The 23995-nt window shown below is 33.0% G+C and overlaps 3 protein-coding genes, 1 long non-coding RNA gene and 1 other non-coding gene across 8 annotated transcripts; 3 read left to right on the top strand and 2 right to left on the bottom strand.

The window, feature by feature from the left end:
- Nucleotides 1-332: 332 nt before the first annotated feature.
- On the top strand, nt 333-4700 carry LOC123913245 (exocyst complex component EXO84A-like). Its single transcript, XM_045963910.1, has 7 exons — nt 333-824; nt 925-1022; nt 1359-2355; nt 2634-3134; nt 3427-3609; nt 3800-3924; nt 4176-4700. Exons 1-7 carry the CDS (start codon nt 630-632, stop codon nt 4633-4635), a joined length of 2559 nt encoding a protein of 852 aa, XP_045819866.1. The 5' UTR covers nt 333-629; the 3' UTR covers nt 4636-4700.
- Nucleotides 4701-5793: 1093 nt separating this feature from the next.
- On the top strand, nt 5794-5878 carry TRNAM-CAU. Its single transcript is given in 2 exon segments — nt 5794-5831; nt 5843-5878. It is a non-coding gene; the product is annotated as a tRNA-Met (tRNA).
- A 3892-nt stretch (nt 5879-9770) lies between these two features.
- On the top strand, nt 9771-12054 carry LOC123913240. The gene is made up of 4 exons (XM_045963895.1): nt 9771-9950; nt 10152-10240; nt 10537-11527; nt 11619-12054. Exons 1-4 carry the CDS (start codon nt 9885-9887, stop codon nt 11739-11741), a joined length of 1269 nt encoding a protein of 422 aa, XP_045819851.1. The 5' UTR covers nt 9771-9884; the 3' UTR covers nt 11742-12054.
- Nucleotides 12055-12458: 404 nt separating this feature from the next.
- On the bottom strand, nt 12459-16988 carry LOC123913230 (cellulose synthase A catalytic subunit 4 [UDP-forming]-like). Its single transcript, XM_045963884.1, has 10 exons — nt 16873-16988; nt 16663-16729; nt 16398-16512; nt 15659-16271; nt 15415-15552; nt 14945-15070; nt 14634-14846; nt 14160-14531; nt 13717-14067; nt 12459-13345 (listed from the first exon to the last, which is right to left on the bottom strand). The coding sequence occupies exons 1-10, from the start codon at nt 16948-16950 to the stop codon at nt 12767-12769; spliced, it is 2652 nt and encodes an 883-aa protein (XP_045819840.1). The 5' UTR covers nt 16951-16988; the 3' UTR covers nt 12459-12766.
- A 2101-nt stretch (nt 16989-19089) lies between these two features.
- On the bottom strand, nt 19090-22424 carry LOC123913223. Of its 4 annotated transcripts, XR_006811605.1 has the most exons (6): nt 22124-22398; nt 21350-21434; nt 21143-21206; nt 20264-20362; nt 19992-20067; nt 19090-19823 (listed from the first exon to the last, which is right to left on the bottom strand). It is a non-coding gene; the product is annotated as an uncharacterized LOC123913223 (long non-coding RNA). The 4 variants fall into 4 exon arrangements; XR_006811604.1 differs by having other exon boundaries at nt 20264-21206; nt 22118-22424; XR_006811602.1 differs by having other exon boundaries at nt 19090-19605; nt 20264-21206; nt 22077-22398.
- Nucleotides 22425-23995: the final 1571 nt, after the last annotated feature.

Raw genomic sequence — 23995 nt, 5'->3', positions numbered from 1 at the left:
CGGATGAAGTGACAAGTATAATTGAAACTCACACGTACAAGTACAACTGCGAGATCTGGAACCCACTTGAATTGATCTGGTAGTATTGGCTTGAGACCTGAGAGTGTGCAACTTCTTAAGGCCTCATGTTCGATTATCTCTGGTGCCGATTTGAGTGAAGTAATTTAGATTCTTCAAAAAATTGCGAGATCTAGATTCAAATTCGAATAAAAGTGTTGATTCTTAAACGTTAAACGTTTGTTTTTTTTTTTTGATAAACTACGAAAAATGCTGAGTTAATTTTCTGAAGTTTCTTCTCACTACTTAGCCAAACATTGGATATATCCTTATGCAGACAGAGATTGAGACAAGTAGAGTAAAATAAAACAAAGGACGGTAAGAAAGGTAGAGGCCGAAGCAGGTTTTGTGGGATTACATGCAAAACAAAAAAAAGCACTTAATATGACGAATATATCAATGAAGCATGTTTTACAAATTACAACCATTGTTCTCTAAGGATAAACGACGAAGCCTCAGCGGAAATATCCATGTTCAAAACAACCTAGGATCTTCAAAAAACTATAAAATTAATTAATTAATTTTTTTTCTTCATTTTCATTATTATCACCAAAAGTCATTGCCATCATCATATGCAAATGAAATCTTCATCTGCTCCCAAATTCCAGTTCAGAGACCACTCACTCCCGGGTTCACGAAACTCTATACATTCGTCAGAGCCGAGCTCTGACGATGTTGTTTCCGTCCTCTCACTCTCTAATTCTAATATCAGTACTGATCAACCGGATGCAAATGCCAAACTTGATATTGAATCCATCACTGGAAGGGTACTTTCATTCATTAATATCTCTTCAATTCATTTTATATGTAATATATATCACTACAATATGTTCTATGATATATGTTTTGGCTTAATGATGATGACAGGGCATCAAACATCTGTGTGATGAACTTCAAGAGCTCAAGGAAGCAGCAAATCTAGATTTACACAAAAATATCTTTGCTAATTATTCCTCATTCCTTAGGTAAGTTAATTCATTAAGTTTTGTATAATATATTATATTGATCTTTCTTCAAGGATATATTCCTTTAAATCAAGTGATTGGGTTCAGGATGTTAATGAACTTCTCCTAGAATGAAACATTCAGGAGAATCTGAGTTGGATCATGAGAGAAACAAGTTTTTACCAAGTTTTACTTACCTTGTGGCCGAACTCTAGATTATCACGTCCCTTTCCCCAGGAATCGGAGAGATAACACAAAAGAACAAAAAAGGATATATTTCCTTTATGCTACATACCTCTTAGAAGGCTGCAAAATCAGATTGCTAATCTTTATTCTTTGTTTTTCTCTTATGAGTAGAATACTAGAGGAAGTGACAGGAGTGGAAAATGAGCTTGTGCAACTAGAAAACCACTTCTTATCCCATCAAATGTTAGTTAATGATCTTAAAGATCGCATATATCCTAAGATACTGTCCATAAATTCAACCATTGAAGAATCTATAGATATTGTTGAACCATTGCCACCAAGCGAATTAGAAGCTCATATCAATGATGTGTTAGAGATGCTGGATATTCTCATGTCAGAAAACAAACTAAATGAAGCCTTACAACTTCTAGAATCTGCATATGAAGATGAAGCCCTCTCTAACACTATGATTTCTGAGAAAAAGTCCATGCTGATAAAACAGTTGATTCAGATGGTTGAAAATGGAAGAATAGAAGGACCGGAACAAAAAAGTGCACTAACTACACTTTGCAGGCTTGGTGATACTCAACTTTCCATTCATCTATTGCTTAAATATTACCATTTGTGTATTGTAACTGGAAAAAATAATTTGCAATGGTCAAATTCATCATTAAATGAGATATATATCAGAAAGCTTGCAAGGTTTGTGTTTTCTAAGATCTCACAAGCGGCTAAGAGCTTTGCGATGTTATGTGGAGAAAATTCTCCTTATGCCTCAGAACTTATATTGTGGTCATGTGAAGAAACAATGTCATTTATTACTTGTTTTCACAAATTTGTTAAAAGCACATCAGAAGTAAGTGTTGGTCTGTCCTCTGCCATAAAGGCTTTGAAGTTTGCAGTTTTGTACTGTTCTTTGTTACATAAAAATCAGAAGTTAGTGCTGCTGCCATACTTGGTAAAGCATCTTTTCCCCTGCATGGAAGAAGTTTTGAATACACACATAAACCATTTTAAGAAAGTGATTCTCATATTCTCAGTAAGCGATTCTTGGATTTTAGAGAAATACCTTGTGTCTGGAGTGTTTGGTGGAGCTGGATCTTCAACAGAACAACCTGATTATTGTCTGCTAACTTCTAGCGGTCGGAAGGTTCTGACACTATTGCAGGTGTGTTCAATTACCATATATTACTAAACATTATTGATGTGTTTTGATATTATGTTTAGCTTTATAAAAGAGGTACTTAACACTTAATAGGTGATACACAATATTAGTATAGGTCCAATGCGGTACTATGATTTAATGTTGAACAGTGTTGCTGCCCTATAACTGAACACAACAAATTATAAATTGTAACTAAAATAAATTCTTTCGAATAATTTCTCATCGTGCGTTGCACGTATTCAAAATACTAGTACATAACATATTTGAGTGACTTTGATCAGGCCATTGCAGAAGACATTTCTGCGTTAATTGCTCTTGAAATGGGAAGTCTAGTCATTACTGGACTCAAGAACCTCTTTATTGAGTATATTATCATACTTGAAAGAGCTATTACTTATGAAACAAGTGCAATGGAGCAAAGTAGTCCTAGAATCAAGTTAGCTGAGTCACTGACACAACAGGTTTCTATTCTGGCCAATCTGTCAACATTGGCGCAGTTTCTTTCAACTATGGTCATAGATATCTTTAGCAGCAGAAGCACTAGTCACATGGATTCACAAGTAGTGGAGAACCACTCAGTTGTTCATCATAATCAAGAACTTGATGATTTCCTATTGTTTATTGAAGAGGGATCCAATAAGTTGAGAAATGTATTTTGCAAACAATTAATCCTCAGAGTGTTGTCTACTTGCAGTAATCATGAAATATTTTCTGCTATTCACTATAATGACCAGTTTGATACTAACATGATCCACAATCCAATGCCCTCTGCAATATTTCAGGTATAGTTTTCACAAATGATTAATTCTCTAATAAGCAAGATTGTAAGACAATAGTAATTTACTGATTTTTTTATGCTAAAGTTTTATCTTAATTTGCACTATGCAGCATGCGTTAAAGCTCCTTTTAAACTTTTTGAAATTGCCACATAAAAAGATACCGTTACATGAAAAAATAATGCAAATAACTGTGGCCAGGCCAAATAGTTGCTTCTGATTTTGCATTCATACATCATATACACTTATGCAAGATTTTATATTTATTTAGTATAAAGTTTTCGTCTGTCATGTGCAGGCTTTATTTCTTGAACTGAGGAAAATTGAAAAACTTGAAGAAGAAAATGTGTTTGAAGTGAATTGGCTGATGGAATTACTGAGAGAGGTGATGGTGTACATGTTTATTTCGGTTTCTAAGAACAAAGAGATCAATGCAACAGCAGAAGAGTGTGTTAACTTACAAACTGATGAGGCCGAACAGGTTTCTGATTTCCCTCCAATTTGTTTATTCTTTTGGGTTTGACTATGAGAGATTAAAAGAAACATTGCAGCTAATTTGCACAATGTCTAACAAAATTATGTAGCGAAATGTTTTGTTGCCAATATTCATGATTTTTACATATCTAAAGTGATTCTCAATTTCTCATTCATTATCTTTATTCCTTGAGCAGTTTATTTTGGATGTGCAATTCCTAGTGGAAATTGGAATGTATGGAGGGTACTTCTCCACTGATCCTTTGCTCCTTCTCACTGTCATGAAATCAACCTTTAACTCAGCTGGACTTGACCCTTTCAAGTAATGCATACTATGCTTTCTAAATTCAATTTTTTTTATTCTTCGTAATGGTTTACTAACCAAACTGGACAACGATCCAGCAAGTCTTGAGTCATGGTTCAACCGCCATAAACTGTCAAAATAACCGAACCATAGTAATGACCGGTTTAGGTTAAACCGTCCGGTATGGTTCAATTTTTAAAACACTAATTCTTAGTTATGTTAACAGTTTGATTGCAATCTCAAAGTATCCTTTACATGACTAATTACAGAGATGCAGATAATGATGATTGGGCTATAGATGTTGCTACTAAAACAATTCAAAAGCTGATGGAGATTGAGAAAACAATTTTACATCCAAAAGAGTCTATAGTTACCATCAAAGACGAGCTACAAGAACATGAAAACCAAATGAACCAATCTGCATATGAATATAATTTTTCGGATGTAGGTGATAGAAATTCTTTAGAGGATAAAGTAGACTCAGAGGAGCATGAGTCCGAAGTTGCTATTGATGCAGAAACGGATTCATCAACATTTAGTCCTAGGGAGGGATCATTAGAAGAGAGAGATTATGTTTATACAGACAGTGTAAATATGAGGCAAGTTAGTATCAGTTATGTGCAATTAGAGAATACTGATTTTGAAAAGGAAGCAGATGCAGAAAATGATGAATTGACTCCTGCACCTTCCCTGGGTGTGGTAGGACAAAATTCTGATCAAGCTGAATAAAAATCAGAGAAGAGTCCAATAATTGTATAATTTCTTCATAATATATTTACATAATTTTAGTTTTCCACTTGTTTAAAGCCTACTTGACTTATTTGGATGCTTTCATGCTCAAGTAGACATGTGCACCACACCTAATCTAACCACCCAAAACCTCTATTATGACAAGTTTAACAAAAATGATAAAGTAAACTGAATTTAAAGATGTAAAACATTCAATCAGGATATGTCTGGTGCCTAAAAATTCAAATCAGAAGAATAAAAGTCGCTTTTTGATAAATAAAACTTCCTTCTTGCCTTTGCAAAAATAAAATAAGCAACATTTATAACCTAATCATCACTATCTGTACTACAAAATAATAACATGAAAAAACTATCATCAGGATTCAGGAGAAACACCTACATGAGTTATGTAAAGGATACTTTGAGATTTTATAATTTGTTTTTAGAGTTTACAGAGCTGTAAATAATAAACAACTTCAAAAACATATGCATTACTTGAAAGGGTCAAAGGATTGTTGGAGAAGTATCCTCCATGCATTTCAATATCCACCACGAATTACATATCCAAAATAAACTGCTCAAGGAACAAAGATAAATAATTGCTTTAAGTAGGTAGAAATCATGTGATAAACACAGCCTCGTGTTTTAGGAGGAATCTGCAACGAACTTTCTAGAAGCGGGGAAAGCAGCCCAATTAGAATCTGAGAAACCAAAAAAATATTAAGTCAGAAGATGCAGGATATAAAAGGCCATTGGCAAGAGATTTTTTAAGATGATGTAATATTCTAATGATGGTCTGGTAGTAGTGAACATGTTGAGAGGTATGGAGACATGTTGACTCTTTCTTTTTAAACAGCGAAAGAGATATCTGGCTGATTAGTAGTTGATGTTTTCCTATCAGTCTTCTATACTTTGATTCATCGTGTACATAATAATTTTAATATTATTTTAATTTTTGGTAAAATCATACGATTTTACGAGTCGAGTTTACCTAGACAAAACAACTTGAGGTAAAAACTCAATCCTGACAACATAATAAGGAAATGAATGTTTGGACTTTGTAGAGCAGTGAAACAAACCAACCAGTAGCATATGAATTATCTGAAGAGTAATATGTATTTCTGTATATCTATATCTTTCGTCTAGAATAACAACAATGGGGTGGTGGCGCAGTTGGCTAGCGCGTAGGTCTCATAGCTTCTGAGTTATCCTGAGGTCGAGAGTTCGAGCCTCTCTCACCCCAACGAACTTTTGTTTTTTAGATTAAAATTAATGATCAATTCCTTGTATAGTCCCTTTAATGAGGAGGGTTTGTTTTTTTCTGGAAAGTAATGAGGGTTTTGATATTGTACCAAAAAGTAACTCAGGATATTTACTTTTTTTTTTTACAATTAATCACTTTAGGAAATAGCTTTTTCAATTTTTGTATCGTCAAGTAAAAAAATCTTATAATTTAATTTTTTTATAAAAAAACCTTATAATTTAATTTTTTTATAAAAAACCTTATAATTTTATTTTTATCTCTTATTAATTTTTTCTTGCCAAATTAATTTTTTTATTATAAAAGATTGTTCATGTGAGCTTAGTTCATTTGATAGAGATATCGTATTATATATCCAGGGATCAAGATTCGAATCGCATATACCATAGCGGACCCAAACATAAATTATTAGTGGGGCTAATATTTTTTATCTAAGAACTAAATTAGACTAAATTAATGAAAAAATTATAACAAATAGTCATAGCAACTAAATTTATAAAGAGAATAATCTATTATCTATTTGTTTAAAATGAACTAAAATTACATCATTAATAAGTGTTCTAAGAACTTCTCTTTCAAAAAAAAAAAGAACATCTCTTTCAATGTTTCAATTTCAATGTTTCAATTTCAATGTTTCAAAACAAAAAAACACACAAATTCTAAAAGCAATCATTACTAATTTTAGAGCAAACTAGTGAAATTACCTTTGACATCGATGACAAACGGCGAATGAAGATTCTAAACTATGTCGAATGGCAAATTTAGATGCAATTACTATTTTTTTACTATAATTGGTAGGGGTGACACTCATAATGAGATGAGAAACAAGAGAAAGACTGAGAATGTACCGTTTGACCCAATTTTTTTAAGTGTAGAAGCTATTTTAACCATAAAGCTAGAAATAATAGCTTTAAAACTAAAATTAAAGTTGTTTGGTAAATCTTACTTTTTTTTTTAAAAAAAAGTTAAAAGTTGTTTTTTTATTTATTTATTATAATACGGTTAAAAGATATGTTTGACAATATACTATAATTTTTCTTGAAATATAGAAGTTATTTATTTCTTACTAGAGCTTTTAAAAATTGTTGTTTGGCCTAACTTCTTACTTCTAAGAAAGAAAGAAAAAAAGGAGGAAAATAAGCTAGGCCAAACGGTACCTAAGTTCGGAAGGAGAGGTGAGCCAGTGAGGTTGTGAGGAAAAACTGAGGAAGAAGAAAGGGAAAACTAAACGCGTAAAGTGTTTTTGCAGATAGACAATTTGTCTCTATTCGCTTTACAAAACGATGTCATTTATATATATAAAATCGGATTGGGCTGGTGTGGCTATTAATCCACACCTAGCCTCAAAATAGATCCTCCCACGCTGGATACCCCACATATTATTCTTAAGGGTTAAATTCTAGTAATTAGGTTATTAGACCAAAATAAAAGAAAATAGGGGTGCAGATGCGAAAGTGAAGATGAGAAACCCTATGCAACACCTTAAATAGATTAAAATAATAGAAAATACAAAATACCGAGGGACATCAACATAATCCAGTCAAACCACACATCAATCCAAATGGGGGCAAGTTCTAACATGCACAAGTGCACCATATGGTGCACGATGCATAAGTTAACGTTTTCATTATATCGAATACGAATTTTATAAAATTCACCGTTCGTTTGAAAGTTTATATCATATAGATCATCCATAAAAAAAATTAAAAAATCATTTGATATGTTATTGAGACTCGTAAAGATTAACGGTATTTAATAAAAATTTATAAACCGTTAATTTTGACGGGTCTCAATAACATATCAAATGATTTTCAATTTTTTCAAAAAAAATTATGGATGATCTATATGATATAAACTTTCAATCCAACGGTGAATTTTGTAAAATTTGTATTCGTTATAATGAAATCGCTAACTTGTGCACCGTATACCATATGGTGCACTTGTGCATGTTAGCCAAAGCCTCCAAATGGGTATATAAACGGTTCAAAATACAATAAAAAGTGGTCGAATAAAAGCATAAGCAAACGGACGCACATACCGCATGCACTATTTAGTGAATCCGCGTACAGAACAACCCTTTTGCTTTGTTTGGATGAGAAAAGAAAGTAAAAGGAAAAAATGGTAAAGGAATGAATGTGAGTAGAAAGTGAATGGAAAATGAGATGATTGTTTAGTTGTTTGGAATGAATAGAAGAAAATGAAAGGAAAGAAAGATATATGTAATAAATGACATAATTATCCTCCACATTTAAATAAAATTTATAATCATATATTTTTATATAAATAAAAAACAAGGAACACAAAACAAAGTAACACTGCAATGGAGTATAAAATTAAGAAAGGTACAACACACGTGATGTAAAATTTGGTCAGAAACATACACATGCTGTAAATGTAATAATGGAGTTAGTGTACAGTACACTATATGCACAGGACCGTTTTGTTATTTTCGTTTGTTCCTCATTTTCTTATCAGTTTTGGACGGAAAGTTTTTGGACATGGGACCCATAAAAGAACCAAACGGTGGAATCCCTGTTTTTCCATAAACTTTCTTTCTTTTGATTTATCCATCCACTCACTTTCTCTAGAACCAAACAATGTGTTTGCGATAAATTACAGCAAGCATAATTTATTATAATGAATCATAAAAAAAATAATAAAATATTCTTATACGTAAAAAAAAAAAATCATCAATTTGTTATATAATGAATTTTAAAATATTTTTATAATTTGACAGAATAAAAAATATTCTTTGGATGTTATCGTAAAATTATTTCGCACCATCGATACATATTATATCTTCCCATAAAAAATTAACTATTTTATGTATAAGAAGAGTTTAAAAGATACACACCGTCAGTAATTTTACAGTAACAATAAAAAAGAATCATCAGACCTTCCATTTTATATTATATCAAAAAAGTTGAATAAAATACCAACATAGTGTGGTACAAGTGGTAGTTAATTGAGTTGCTTAACTATTTGGTCCTAGGTTCGATCCCTGACTGGTGTGTATGAAGAAACATTTGTTGGGAGAGGTCAACCCCTTAAATGAATCTCAGTTACCTGGAATTAGTGTTCGCAGTTGCGCGCGTAGAATACCTTTGGTTTACCAAAAAAAAGTAGAATAAAATGCGAGTGAGATGAAAGAATACGAAGTTGTTTTTTGTATTAATTATTATCGATTGTAGTTGTGGATGATCGAACTATAGTCTCTCTACTACATTTAGTGTTAATCACCACTGAACCGACTAACTATCGATTAAAAATATATGTTTTGAGTGAGGTAATTGTATGAGTAGAGCAAGTTACAACGGGGTGAGTTAACACCGCGGAGGACAAGACAACTTTCATCAGTTGGGACCCGTTTCTTCTTGTAGAATCCTAAGACAGATTAAACACCATTATTAACAATAAATAAATACTACTCCCTCCGTCCCAAATTATAAGGGAAAAAACTCCAATTTTTTTGTCCAAAATTATAAGGGAAAAACCATTTTCAAGAATGTTTTTTTCCTTAATCTCATAAAATTAAATGTAAATTGTATTTAATTTTCTCTCTCTCCCCTTTTCTCAATAAACAACAACCAATAAAAATCATTTTTACATCTTCCCATGCAACTTATTCCAAGAAAAACTCACAAAAATATATTTCAAATTATCATCTTTTACTTTTTCTTAATAAGTGTGATTTTTGTTTTTTTCCTTATAATTTGGGACAGAGAGAGTACTTACTATATGAACAAAAAAAAAAAAGAAAAGAAGAAGATTTAATGAAATTCCAATTTCCAGAGTGTAAAGTACTCATAATGTTTCATAACGGTCGTTTCCAACTTTTTTTTAAAATAAAATAAATAAATAATATCAACAAAGATACGCTTTTTTTTTCGTCTTCTTCTTCCTATTGAAAATCTTCAATGTCACTCACCAACTCATTCATCATTCAAATCTTCATCTGAGACGCTCTCTCCTTCATCCCCTTCAATTCATGGGTTGTTTTCTTGCTTGTTTTGGTTCCTCCAAACACACTAAACACAACCGCAACGTTCTTCAAGTAACACTCTTCAACCCTTTTTACTTTCAATTCCAATAATGCCAAGATTTTCTCTTTTTCTTTCTTTAATTTCTTATGTCAAATCAAAATTTCATTTTTTTCATACCCTTTTTCTTGTTTGCTTTTTCTCATTAGCCAAATAGAGCTAAGTTTTTTTTTTTTTTAAGGTTTTAATCTCTCTAATTTAATTATGTGTTTCAGAGAAATGCTAGTTGCAAGCCACAGCAACCTAGGGTCCCTTTGGTTCAGGATCACTCCAAAACCCTTCTTTGCCCTTCACCACAACTTCAGTAAGCAAAAATTTTCAACTTCATTCATCACCCATGAAGCACAAACACGGACACGACATGACACTGACTAAGCAATAATAATTTGACACTGACTAAGCAATAATAATTTGAGAAAATGACATAATTGAATGTAATAATAAGCTTCGTGTCGGTGTCTGGTGTCCGACACCAGGACACACCTAATCGAAGGAGTGTCCGTGCTTCATAGTTCATCACTTTCTATTTTTGGAAGCTTCTGATACATAGATATATAATTGTTTTTGTGTTTTGTTTTTGTTATGTTTTGGTCTATATAGGGATAAAACTGAGGAGGAATTAAGTGTTAATACTAGAAAGAAAGTAACTTTTGACTCCAATGTGAAAACTTATGAGCCTGTTTTGCCTGAAGAAGTTGAAAAGGAAGAAACTTTGGCTAAACCAGATCATTCAAAGTCATCTTCTTCTGAAGATAGTTCTGTGAATTCAACTGGGTCTTACCCTCCTAATCATAGGTATCAGAATTGTAGGGATAGTGATGATGAAGATGAAGAAGAACTTGATGATTGGCCTAGTGATCTTAGTGATGACGAGGATGATGGAATTAGAGAAGAATGTGACGAATTGGGTGTGGAGTTTGAAGGAGATGAAATGGCATACTCAAGGTCTAGGGTGAAAGATGATGTTGTTGATCATGTGTTTGCTGAGGAGGTGGAGAGTCCTATTATCCCTACTTGTGAAAGGGATTTGAAGACAATTGGATTGAACCCGAATGCTAGAGATAGAAGTGTCTATGTTCATCCTGTGCTGAACCCGGTTGAAAATCTGTCTCAGTGGAAAATTGTTAAGGCTAAAAGGACACCACGGTTAAGGCCTCAGAAAGAGAATTATGCTTGTTCCGACCATGAATCACAGGTTGCATTTGGTGTTAAGGAAGTTTCAGAACCCGACATGCCAAAGATGTTGAACCATGAAATTCCAGTTGATGCTAGCCTGTCAAATTGGTTGGGTTCATCAGAGACTACACCTATTAAGAAGGCTTGTTTGTATGCTGTTGGTACTCCTGATAGGAGCACCTCACAAGGTTCAAATTCTATGATAAGCCTTGAAGATAGGCCTATTTTAGGTGCTTTAACGGTGGAAGAGATTAAGCAATTTTCCGCTACCTCGTCCCCAAGGAAGTCACCTTGTAAGAGTCCAGATGAGATGCCGATTATAGGAACAGTTGGGTCCTATTGGAATTCTAATGAGGATTCAGGCTCAGCCTCATCTTTTAAAGGAATTCCAAACACAACTAGCAAGTACAGAGAGGTAAAGATGAAGTGAATTTTTGTAGGTTAAGTTGTTACTCATCATTAGTTTGATGGTGAATTCTTATTTGGATATTTAACTGGATGTGCAGGATAAGAAGGTGAATTGGCACGCTACGCCATTTGAGACAAGGCTAGAGAAAGCATTGAATAGAGGTGCTGCTGGAGAAGCTGCTTCTACTTGTGTTCCTCACATTGAGAAATATATTCATTAATAAATAAACTTATAAATCATTTGAATTATATTCATTTTAGAAAAATTTATTTTAGAAAAGTTTTCAATGCTGTGCAGGATAAGTTTATTTTTTTTGTGTGCATAGGCAAATATGTTAGTGGATTATGTTATTTTCTAGAGTTTGAAGTCTGAACCTCCTTTGCTGTTCCTCAGCTCACCAACCGAGCTGCCTGCTTGGGACAATACCCTATTTGAGACAAGGCTAGAGAAAATATTGAATGGAGGTGCTCGCAGAAGCTTCTTCTACTTGTGTACCTTATATATTTTATAAAAGTTTGCAATGGTGTTATTTATAGGAAGTGTTTTGTGCTGGGAATGCATTTTTTTATTCTTTCTATGGATGAGATGATGTAATGTGTTACTTTGCTCTTGTAATTGTACTCTACTTGGCTTTAAAGTTAAATCTATAATGTGTCCCTTGAATAATTTTTACCCTTCAAAGGTGATTTCAGTTGCATCTTATAACTACAATTATATGGTTACTTTTTGCAGCTTATTTTCATCATTATTCACTTTATTTTTTTGGCTAAGATTTTCATCATTATTCTATAGCTCAAATAAGTTTGGCCTCCCTGTTTTCACAATGGTTACTCTGACGGTATCTTGTAGTTTGATATCGAGCTCCACTGCAAGATACCTTGATACCTTATATCAATCGAAGGATATGTTTGCAGGAATTGTGATAAGAAATTATCTAGATGAATTCGGAGATGTGATTATTTTATGCTGCAATATTAACAATAAATCACATACATATATGTTACAAAGCAATCTTTTGTTTTAAATTTTTAATTAACTGGTGAATCTTCCACCATAAATCATATCATGCTTCAGTGATAACAAGAAATCATATCATATGTCACAAAACAATATTTTTCAATTAACTTATGAATCTTGCATCATAAATCTTGACTGTTCACTTTCTCATAATAAAGGTTAATACTCCAGTGAAACAACAAAGATCAGATAAAATTGGAAGAACGCCGACTTCACTTCTCTACAACCTTAGCATTCTACCCCGCATTGTGTGAGTACAGGACCTATTTTGTTGGGCAAGAAAACATCAATTCTCACCCAAATCATCGAAAAAATCAATGCTAGAAGTGTTGCCCAGAGAACTACTATGATAGGTGTTCTGTTTTGCCTTCCTTGTAGACCTTTGAGGAAAGGATACAAGTGAACAATGACCCAAAAAGAGAAAAAAACCTTCCCAAATAAAAGTCCCCATGAATTATAGCCACTGTTAATGGCTTCAGAGATTCCAGCCACAATTCCCACCACATTCAAGATTACAATACTTGTTGGAGGGATGAGAAGACTAGTCCACTTGAAGAGATGGAGCTGACCAAATGCAGTGTCGTCTGCTGATTTCGTTCTCACGGTGAAATTAGTGCCAAGTCCTGCAACTTTAAGGAGGCCTTGAAACACTGCAAATAGATGTGCAGAAACACCTCCAATGACCCAGAATTGTTCGTTGCGCCACCAGTCTTGAATGTTAACCTTACTCCAACGAAGCTCTAACACACAAGTTAAAATGATGGAGATAAATAGAGCCATCAACCAAATGCTTGCAAGGTTTGTCATCTGCATAAAAGATAACATTCGTTACAAGACATTAATCTAATATCCATATCCCTATATATAGCTTTTTTTCTTCTCATAAATCTAATATATCCATAAAAATGTTTATAGGCATGTATCCAAAAATATTTCACACGTAGATATTTGTGGAGATACTTTAGGAGCCAATATAACAAAATGACATTATGATCTGATTTGTTGAATGCATGTATAAAAAAGTTTTACTCCGTCAGTACATAGAAATTCATCTCTAAAAGTAATTAGGCTTATAGCTCCTTCACATTCGCAAAGTGATTATATTGTGAATGAGGGTAGTCAAAGTCATGTTGCATTCAATTTAATCCAATGTAATAAATTTATTATGATGCACTTACAGTGGGGAGGATGAACTTTCCAGTTAGAAGACAGATAGCTGGAATTGTGCAGTACACCAGAAGAGGGATGGAAGAGAAAGGATAAACGATAGCATTCGTGTAAGCGAGCCTTTGAAGCCATTTCAGTTTTCCACTATAGCCATACCACAATGGACAATAGCCACTAAAGAAAATCTGAGTAGAACCCAAAGCCCATTTCAGAACTTGGTGTAATCTGTCTGATAGGTTTATAGGAGCAGATCCTTTAAAAGCTGCTCTTATAGGCATGCAGTACACTGATTTCCATCCTCTACAATGCATGTTAAACCCTGTCAAAATGTCTTCTGTGACTGAACCATAAAGCCACCCTATCTGCAAAGAAAGAAAAGTCAATGAATGATACTTTGGTCAACAATCATGAAATATAGTATATTCTTGTTGTATAACTGTATTGATTGGATTACCTCTTTGCCCCATTCGGTTTTCTCTTCATATCCAACACTTATAACATGAATTGCTTCCTTCATCAGTATTCGAGTATTAGCTCCTTTTGGAAGTCCACCATCTTCCATCAATGCAGAAGCAATGAAAACCGGTGACTCTCCGAACTTTTTCTCAAAAACTTTGACGGACATAAAGGTTGATTCCTCTTGCTCATCATAGTCTTCAAGCCCATCATCAATCTCTTCACCAGAACAACAGCAGCAGCATGAAAAGCTTGTCTTTCGCCTTTTCTCAGATGGTGGCTTGTAGCCATATAATGCCTGCCTGTTGAACACACATCCAGTACCAACATACACGGGACCTTGAATTCCATCAAGGCATTTCATATTGATCTACAAAACAAGAAAAAATAAAATTCAGGCAGGAGTTAAATAAATATTTGTCAATGAAATAGCATAGAAACTTGTATGGGGGTTCAGAATAACATCCATTACATCAAAGAATACAGTGTTGTGATTAGCGTATCGGTCGTTGCCGTCGATTCCATCAAACCTTCGCGGAAATTGAACATAAGCAGTCTTCTTTCCAAGTAGAGGGTCCATTAGGAAGCACATAGCCTCCCTAAGAGCCTTGCTATTATTGATGTATTGATCGCAATCCAGATTCAACACAAAAGGTGCATTGCTAAGCACAGCAGAAACTCGAAGCTTTTTAAAAAATGAAGCATTTAAAGAGTTATAAACAGTTTTTATAATATCATGTTCTTATAACTTACTTGATGGAATAAAACTATATATTAATTTACCAGAGAATTCATGGCTCCAGCTTTGTTATGGTGTTGATAGCCAGAACATTTCTCGCGCGAAACATACACAAGCCGTGGCAGCTCCTTGCCTTCATTGTCAAGAGCACCAGCACTTCCCAGACACACCTGCAACTCGGCAAGTCCTTATATGTTTTAATTATTATTTATTTTTTGTCATTATCCAACGTCTTGAACATAAACAGACTCTATTTTCCATCTAGTTTCCTAACACTTAACAAGAGAACACAAATGACATGTTTGGTTTGACTTATTTGAGTTTGTCTATTAGCATAAGCATATGCGGATGCGGGACTATTTGGGAGAGCTGATAAAAATAGCTTATGACATGTCCATAAGCTGTTTTCAGCTTATTTCCTTCAGCTCTCTAAGATAGCTTATCAAAATAATTCATAGCTTATATTAAAACAATTTGACTTTAATTTATCCTTCGTTGATGAAGTTAGGCAAACCTGAATCATTCCTGGATGATCGTCAGTGTTGTTCCCAGGCCATGGAGTACCATCTTGCACCACCCACCCTTCTTCTGGTTTTTTCTGAGACTTTGCAACAAGTACATTAATTTTCACCTTGAATTCTTCATACTCTCTCTGCAGAAATGCAAAGGAAATCGGCGGCAAATTTAGAACAAAATAAATATTAATTAAAAAGGGAAAATTTTCATATTCGATTGCAGTTATTTTATCTAGTTTTTACCTTCATAGCCCTGCGATCCTTTACAAATGATGGATGTACCTTGTCTTTCAAGTAATCAACTTTATGAGAAAAATAAGACTCGGGTGCCCTTGGCTCAATGTTATACTTCTTACAAAATGGAATCCATATTCTTGCAAACTGAGAAGTTTGTGACAAAGTATCGAAGAGAAGCATAGATGCACTGTCATCGGAGACATAGCAGCTAACTTTGTCAACAGGATAATCAACAGACAAGATTGATAGAACTGTGTTTGCTGTTATAATAGGCGGTTCCTTCAAAGGGTCTGCAGTGGTAACAAAGACATCAACTGAGGCTAAAAGGTTCGGCTCCCCTTCGCGCTCGAATCTCAGTGACAAGCGCTCCAAGTAAGTTTCGCGAGTCATGGGGAACCATTTGGGGAACTGGTCTACTATCCAAGACAAAGAGAGCCATATTTCGCAGACCACGGAGATTATCCATAAGGCGAATGCATCGTGAACCGGAGTTGTGATGCGGAAGTGGAAGAAGAAAACTAGGACAACAAGACGCATGACTATGACTATACGATATGGATTGATTAGGCTCGAAGCTATTGGGACTTTGCGCCATAACGGTTGCCTTGACTCCTCCAAACTGCAAGATCATAATAGAAGAAAAGAAACAGCTTAGGTAAGAGGTGAAATGAAGAAAAGGCATTCTAATTTACAAAAACTAGTAGCGTTGGGTCGTTGCTAGAGTATCTGAGAGAAGACAAGTTACAGGTAATCATCTTCTCCTATGTCATTGCTCATAAGACTTCTTTTTTCTCGCTTTCCTTTCTCTTTATCCGCATTATAGCTGAATGGTTTCTGTTCTTCAAAATCCTTACTAGATACTACAGAACAGCTCAGAAAAACATGCATAAAATTATTAGATTATCAGAAAACTCCAGAAGGAGAAAGCAACCACTGTAGTGGAACATAATAAACAACTTTGTTTTTTCATTCCAAGATCAAGTTAACAGAAAAATATGCTGATTACTCACCACTTCCATCCAAAGAGAAAGCATGGTTATTGTGTTTCTGTTGCTGCTGATTGAAGTCTCCATTTTCCTGTAAAAGACAAAACATAACTAACAAAGCCTTAATCTTATAACTCTTTTGATTACTTACATATTCCAGCATACTTGTATTCACTCTAATGTTATTAATGTTGTAGTTATAAAAGTTTTATGTAACATAACCATATTGAATACCTCATCCGAGTCATCAAACACTGAGAAACGGTGTCCATTTCGGGAGTGAGAACCAGTGGTTAAGGCTTTTGAGGCCATAACAGAAAGAGAAGGTTGTGGAGTTGTGAAGAGAGGAAGTGAAGGAGGGTGTTATTATAAGAAGGAAAGAGAATCAAGTGCATGAATGCAGTAACCATCAAAATATTTTGGCACACACTATGAGAGTTGAGAGGTCATAGATTTGAGTTGGAATGTATTGGATGATCGCTTTGCTTTTGTTTCTGCATATATGTTTATGCATGTATATTATAGACATAGCTAACCTAAACTCTATCCCAAACATAGTTTCTGTTTTGATGATTAGGAGTAAAAGGTTTTTAATTGTTCTTACTATTCAATGTGTATCTAAGATTAAAAACTAATTAAAGTAGATGACATTGACAATCACATATATAAATAATTGATGTAATGCACAAGCTAGCAAAAATATTATTTTCAAGTGTATATAACTTTATTATTTTTTTAGGCTAACAATTTTGACACTGTGAGTTGAGTTAGACCTTAAAGCCCAAGTGTATGTATATAACTTATACTATATAAGATTGAAAATAAATTAAACATATATTGAAGATTCAATTTTTACGCCACTACTTATGCTAGGATTGTGTGCATCTAGATTGTACAATCAAAATTGAACCGATTTCAATTCAGATTTTGATTTCTTTAAATTTGAAATACCCAGTTTAAAATATTTAAATCATTCGATCTTGATCGTATATGTGACTAATTGCATATTGGTGTGCAACGACAAAAGCATCATTCTACATTAGTTGGATTTTTTTTTAAATAAGAAAGCTGATGTATATGTCTATATATTATTTGCTAATGTTGTATTGGATTAATTCTTGATGGAAATTAACATCACTCTCATTTGTCCTTTCCAAAAAAAAAAAAAAAAATTCACTCTCATTTGTCTTTATGCAAAAGATATGTAATATAAAAGATAAGCATGTTTTGGTTAAAAATTGTAAGCACTTGCACCTCTAGTGTGAAACTGTTGGATATAAATGTCAATTTTAAGTTGCCACATTATAATTTTAGCATCTTATATTGTTAACTTCCTTTTCTATGGGTTGTTAACATAACCAAAGGAAAGTGAACAAATCTATTTACGTCTTTTTCGTTTTCTTTTCCAGCACTTTCCGGAAAAGTCCATTCATATTGTAAATAAAAACTTAATTAGAGCTTATTTTATTTTTTTGTTGGCAAAAAGCTTGTTTTTTCTTGTTATCGCCAATAAATAAAAGTTACATTTTAACTAACTAGTATCCGGACCCGTGCCAAGCACGGGTAAAATGAGACTACAAAAATAATATTTTAAAATTAGCCAAAAAATATAATATTTTAATATTAAAATTTTCATAATTCTCAAATAAAAAGAATGAAAAGTTAAAACATAAAAATGAATATGTTTAATATGTCATACTAAATGCATATGTCGTTAAAAATATATCTAAAAAGTGTTGCTACGTTATAAATTCCAATTCAACCCGTGCACCGCACGGGGAATAAATTACTTATATAATATCAATAGTCTATAATATAGCCTTCCGTGTTATAAGAATTGAAAGTGACAATAATTGAACAATAGTATATACTATAACCTCTCGTGTGATAAGAATTGAACAATAAAGTTTGACAAATTTTTTAACTATTAATTATACAATGAAATCACACGGAATAAAGGAACAAATTACTTAATTATATGATATAATATCAATAGTCTATATTATTGTCTTCCGTGTTATAAGAATTGAATAATAAAGAGTGACAATAATTGAACAATAGTCTATACTATAGTCTTCTGTTTTATAAGAATTGAAAAACAAAGAATAACAAAAAATTTAACAATTAACTATACAATATGACATGTGAATTTAAAGAGAATATATATCCTATTAAGATATCACATAAGCAAGTATTATGCTCTTTGTCATATAGTTATAATAATTTATTTCTCTTCTTCTCTGACTCCTCTAATGCAAAAGATCATAACTTCCCTTAACAGATTACATGATGGTACCATTTTAATGCACCGTACGAATTTAAATCATCAAAATGTTCACAAATGGCTGATCATCAGATCAGACATATAGATAATAAGAAAATAAATCAGTAGGAAAAACCAATTTGATAGATATCATTATAATAAATGAGAAATTCAATAAGGAAATAAGAAATCCAATTTGATTGATATCATTCATCAAAGAGAATGAAACAATGGTAACAATCTTTCTCAGTCCTGTCATAAACAATTCAATTAATAATACAATCTAGTTTCTTAGCCCTGTCATCAAAGAGAATGAAACATTTTACAGTTGTAGGTACAAAGAATTAAACCAATATAATCTAAAAAGCTAATTTGGCAGTATTTAAGTGCTCATTGGTAGTATTTTACAGTTCCCTAATACACAATAACAGTAAATTGTGTTGTAAACCACAACTTTATTTAAGACTGAGGTACAAAGTACAAACTCAAAATTATCCAAAAGTATGTTGTGTCGTGTACATCGACCGAATATTTACCACAACTGCTTTCCATAAGCCGGTGAGCCTCCGCAGCTTCAGCGAGAGGGAATGATTTGTAGACCACATGCTTAACATTTCCTTCTGCAATTGCAGGCCATACATTCTTCTCCACGCCACTAATGATCAATGCTTTATTTTAAGGACTTCTACTACGCAAGCCAGACCCTTCACATAACGTATATACCATAACAGCTTAAAAAAGAATGTTCCATTTCAACGGTGGAAAAGCCAGTTCTTTAATATATCCTCATATCCAACTTATTTCCAAGAAGAAACTAAAAAGTAGATTCCTAAAAATAATGTGTCTACAGAAGAGATATGATGATCTGGTGGGTTAAGGATGAACATAAAAGTTGTAGAGATATATCATTGCATTCTCTAATCTGATACAATATAAATGAGTACAGCATGAGAAGAAATGCACTGAGAGCCTAGTGTCTTATTCTTTTATAATACATGAAGTTTGGAGGATGCAGATCCTTGACAATAAAGTAGTTACATTATTTTTATAAATAATGAAGTGAAAGAAAATAGAAAGAAATAAGGGTTACCTGTGAAAATGATAGCGATGTCATTCGAAGAATCTCAACTTGTTTCTCATTTAAGGTTCGAGCTCCATGAAATTCTCTTTCATGTATAAAACAAAATCAGTTATGTGTGCACAAAACCAGAAATGAAGTGGCAGTAAATGACTTAAAGTGATATTAACTTCAAAGTCTAACTCACATGTACAATCGGACCAACATTAATTTACCAAAAACATCTCTAAATAACATATGATAATCAAAATTTTATTACACGACAGAATATGAAATAAAGTTACCTCATGGTGTTTAATTATATAGACTCCACTTTTTTATCTTCATTATGAATTTGCTGCAAAGCTTCTTTGTACCTAAAAGATGTTATTCCAATGTTGGACCTGTTTGTTATAATTTTTTTAAAATAGATTCTTATAGTGTTAAATAATTTTGTGTAAAAAAAATTTACAAAGAAATTTTTTATAAAAGCTTCAAATGAAAATTTGGTTTGAATAGTTATTCTTAAAATGTGATTTTAGGTATTTGATCATTTTATTGAAACTTTTTTTGGATATCAAAATTTCGAAAAATCACTTCTTTTTGAAGCTATTTCAAATAGATTTTCATAAAAATCATTTTTGAAATACAACTTTTTGAAAAAATTGTGATTTTAACTATGTTTTGATATTCAATAATGTATGTTTATGTTATATGATGTCAAAATTAGTGTTTCAATTTAGAAAAAACAAATATAAAAAAACTTGTAATATTTTGAAAATTGGTTTTAGAAAATCTATTTTAAAAAATACAAAGAAAAAATCCATTTTTTTAAAGTTAAAACAAACAAGCCCGTTATCTCATCCAAAATTCTTGCTTTTACTCTTTGCAGTAAATAGATTGTGGTGCCATTATAACCAAACACAATAAATCAAAATTTCATCATTTTGTGTTGACTGAATGATAAAAAAATAAACCTGATATTACAAATTATAAATCTTAAGAATACACGTATGCTTGTTCACCATTAACCTAGAGATGGGGTGTTGAATGAATAAAAACATAGCCTATAACACCAAATAATTTCAAGAAAAGACTAAACCTGATATTAGAAATCTTAAAAAAATGGGCTAATCAAATAAGAAATGAAACCATAAGTGAATCCTTAAAATAAATAAGGTTACCTTCATAAAAACTTGATTGAAATTAGAAATATGTACCTTCATAGTCAAACAAATGATTGTGGTCCTGAAAAAATCAAATAAATCAGAAAATAACCTTGATTGAAATTAGAAAACAAATTAGGAAAATCAATTGAAGCAAACATTGAAATCAATAGAATTAGAAAAACAATAAAGTAAACTAAAAAATAAGATGCATTTTACTCTTACTTGCTTATGAGCATCTGGAATAACCATTCAAGTATTCTCTTGATCATCATGTCATATCATATGGATGTATGATTCTTTCATAAGCCTTCAATCAAGCAACATATACCCAACAATGAAACTAACAACTAAAATATCAATCAATATAGGAGAAAACATATAAACTCATAATAACAATAACAATATATAATGTAATTGAAGCAACTTACAATTATATCTCAAGTGACCTAAATTCAACACGGGTTGTGAATCTGGATGCAAGCAAACATACTAATACTAGAAAACAATTGAATTGTTGACTTTGTTATTTTCCTTTTTTTTATGGCACAACAAAGACATGTTCTTCTGTAGAAATCCAAAAATCCTACAATACAGTGCAAAAATACTTGTCCATAACATCTCAACAGTCCCGGAATTGTTGTTCTATGAATCTCATTATTTATTCAAGGTTGGATAAACATTTAAAACTTAATTATAGGCATTCGTTATAAGAGCATTTAATGCAACAATCAAAAGCTTCCTCTAATATTTAAAACTTCAATTTTCCTGTGATGTTAAAATTCCTCTAACAATCAAAAGCTTAACTTCAATTTTAGTACTGGATTATTCAATTTGAAACTGTCATGAAACATCATCAAATACAAACATAGAAAAATAAGAAAAATCAGAACAAAGGCAATACCCATTTTTTTTCATACTTGATCAAAACGAAAATAAAGAAGAATCGTACGTGAGAGCAAAATGAAAACAAAATCATCCATAGTCGCTCACTTGTACCATTTGACTGAGAGAGGACAGCGATGATGATCCACCGCAAGGAGAAGACCGAGACGGCAACAGAAGGAAGAGGACGCCAGGAGGATGCCCGTTCTGCAAAGTGAGGAGGACGGCGGAGGTTTGATTCACTGATTACGACGGCGCGAAGTAGGAGATGAGATGGTTACTATTTTTAAAAAGTAGCCGCTGATGACGACGGTGCTGGAGTGAGATGAGGAATTTCAATTGCCGTTAGAAAAATTGATGTGGGGTGCAAAATTATGGGCGAAACCAAATGTATTCTGTTCCTGTATTTTGAATTAATTTCCAATTTTTCCAAGGATAAAACTTAGATACAGTACAATATGTACTGTTTTTACTGTTCTCCAATTACATCAATACACGTGTACTATTTTAATGTTCTAGCTTAACGTCGTGAGCCTTCTGTTTGTTTAATAAAAGCAGTTGAACAATATCCACCCCAAAAATTCATCTTTACCATGGAGCTTTGGTCACTATCCAATTTTTTAAGTCAAAACCGGTGCATTCTTCATTCACCGTTTCGTCCAACAAAACAAAATCCAAAAATTCCACTTGTTTTTAGTTATTGCAGGAAATCTATGTGAGACTTTTCAGAAGAAAACTACTCCCAAAGGACCAAAATTGATGTTTAACAGGAAATCGGATTCATGACTACCGGCGGTGCGACTTGAACTTCGTGTATTGCTAAATCGGATCCACCGCCATGGAGGAAAAAAGTTAGATCTGTATTTAACTGATTCTTTCGACAATGACCCGGCGAATTACAATAAATGTCCGGCCCAAAATTTGTTTTCAATAGTTTCAAAATCGCAAGTCGCAAACCAGTATTTTTTCTTCACGATACAAGAATATGGAACAACAATTGACGCAGGAGGGAGAATGGAGAAGTGGGGTAAAAGAAGACACAAATGAATGTGACGGAAACTCAAACGGTGTTAAAACTGAATATAAAACGATACACGTGTATATTTGTAATTGGAGAACAGTAAAAACAGTACTTATGGTACTGTATTTAAGTTTTGTCCTTTTTCCAATTAAAAATTAATGAGCATTAAAATTTATAATTGTATTAAATGTCATATGAACCACGTAGAATAGAAGAGTGCATGAGAGGCCAGTATTCTAGAGGAGAGAGAAAGAGAAACAAGTCTATCTGACTTTATTTATATTATAGATTATAGATTTATCTTAAAAAGTATTTGTGGATTGCAAAAAAATTCATTGAGAACCATAGTTGCACAACAAATTCAATGGTTTACCATTGGAGGATCCAAATCAACACTTGGAGCTATAGCTATATTTTAGCTTTGTAACATAGTGCAAATTGAGGGAGTTAGTGATGATGCAATTATACATGTTGATGCTGCTTTTCCCTCAATTAATTAATAGCGGTAGAACTATGTAAACCTCGACAAAGTATTTCAACATGGCAAGATTTAGCTAACCTATTGTTTGTGGCCAAGTACTCCTAAAGATGCTAGCATTGTTAGAAAAACACAATAAAGGTGTGTTCCAACCCAAACTAGGCTGCGGGATAAAGGTGTTGATTGTCCACAAAGTTGTGTTTTATGCAACAATGCCGATGAGGATAGCTTGCATATCTTCTTCAAATGTCCAAGTAGCCAAAATGTGTGGAGCATGACTAGTTTCTCCAATGTTATTACTAATGTTGTCTATAATTTTGACGAGGTTCATCTAGCCACTTTATACATTCTGCAGCAGTTGTCTAAGGAGAATAAAGCGATCTTCGCTTGTATCCTTTGGAGTATCTGGAAACAACGGAATAACCAAATATGGAATAATGTGAATGATGCTCAAAACTTTGTTTTTTCCCGTGCTATTAGCATGTTT

The sequence above is a fragment of the Trifolium pratense genome, linkage group LG1, assembly GCF_020283565.1.
Source record: "Trifolium pratense cultivar HEN17-A07 linkage group LG1, ARS_RC_1.1, whole genome shotgun sequence".
Taxonomy (NCBI): Eukaryota; Viridiplantae; Streptophyta; class Magnoliopsida; order Fabales; family Fabaceae; genus Trifolium; species Trifolium pratense.
The sequence above is the reverse complement of the archived record's forward strand: the minus strand, read 5'-3'. Positions and strand labels throughout refer to the sequence as shown.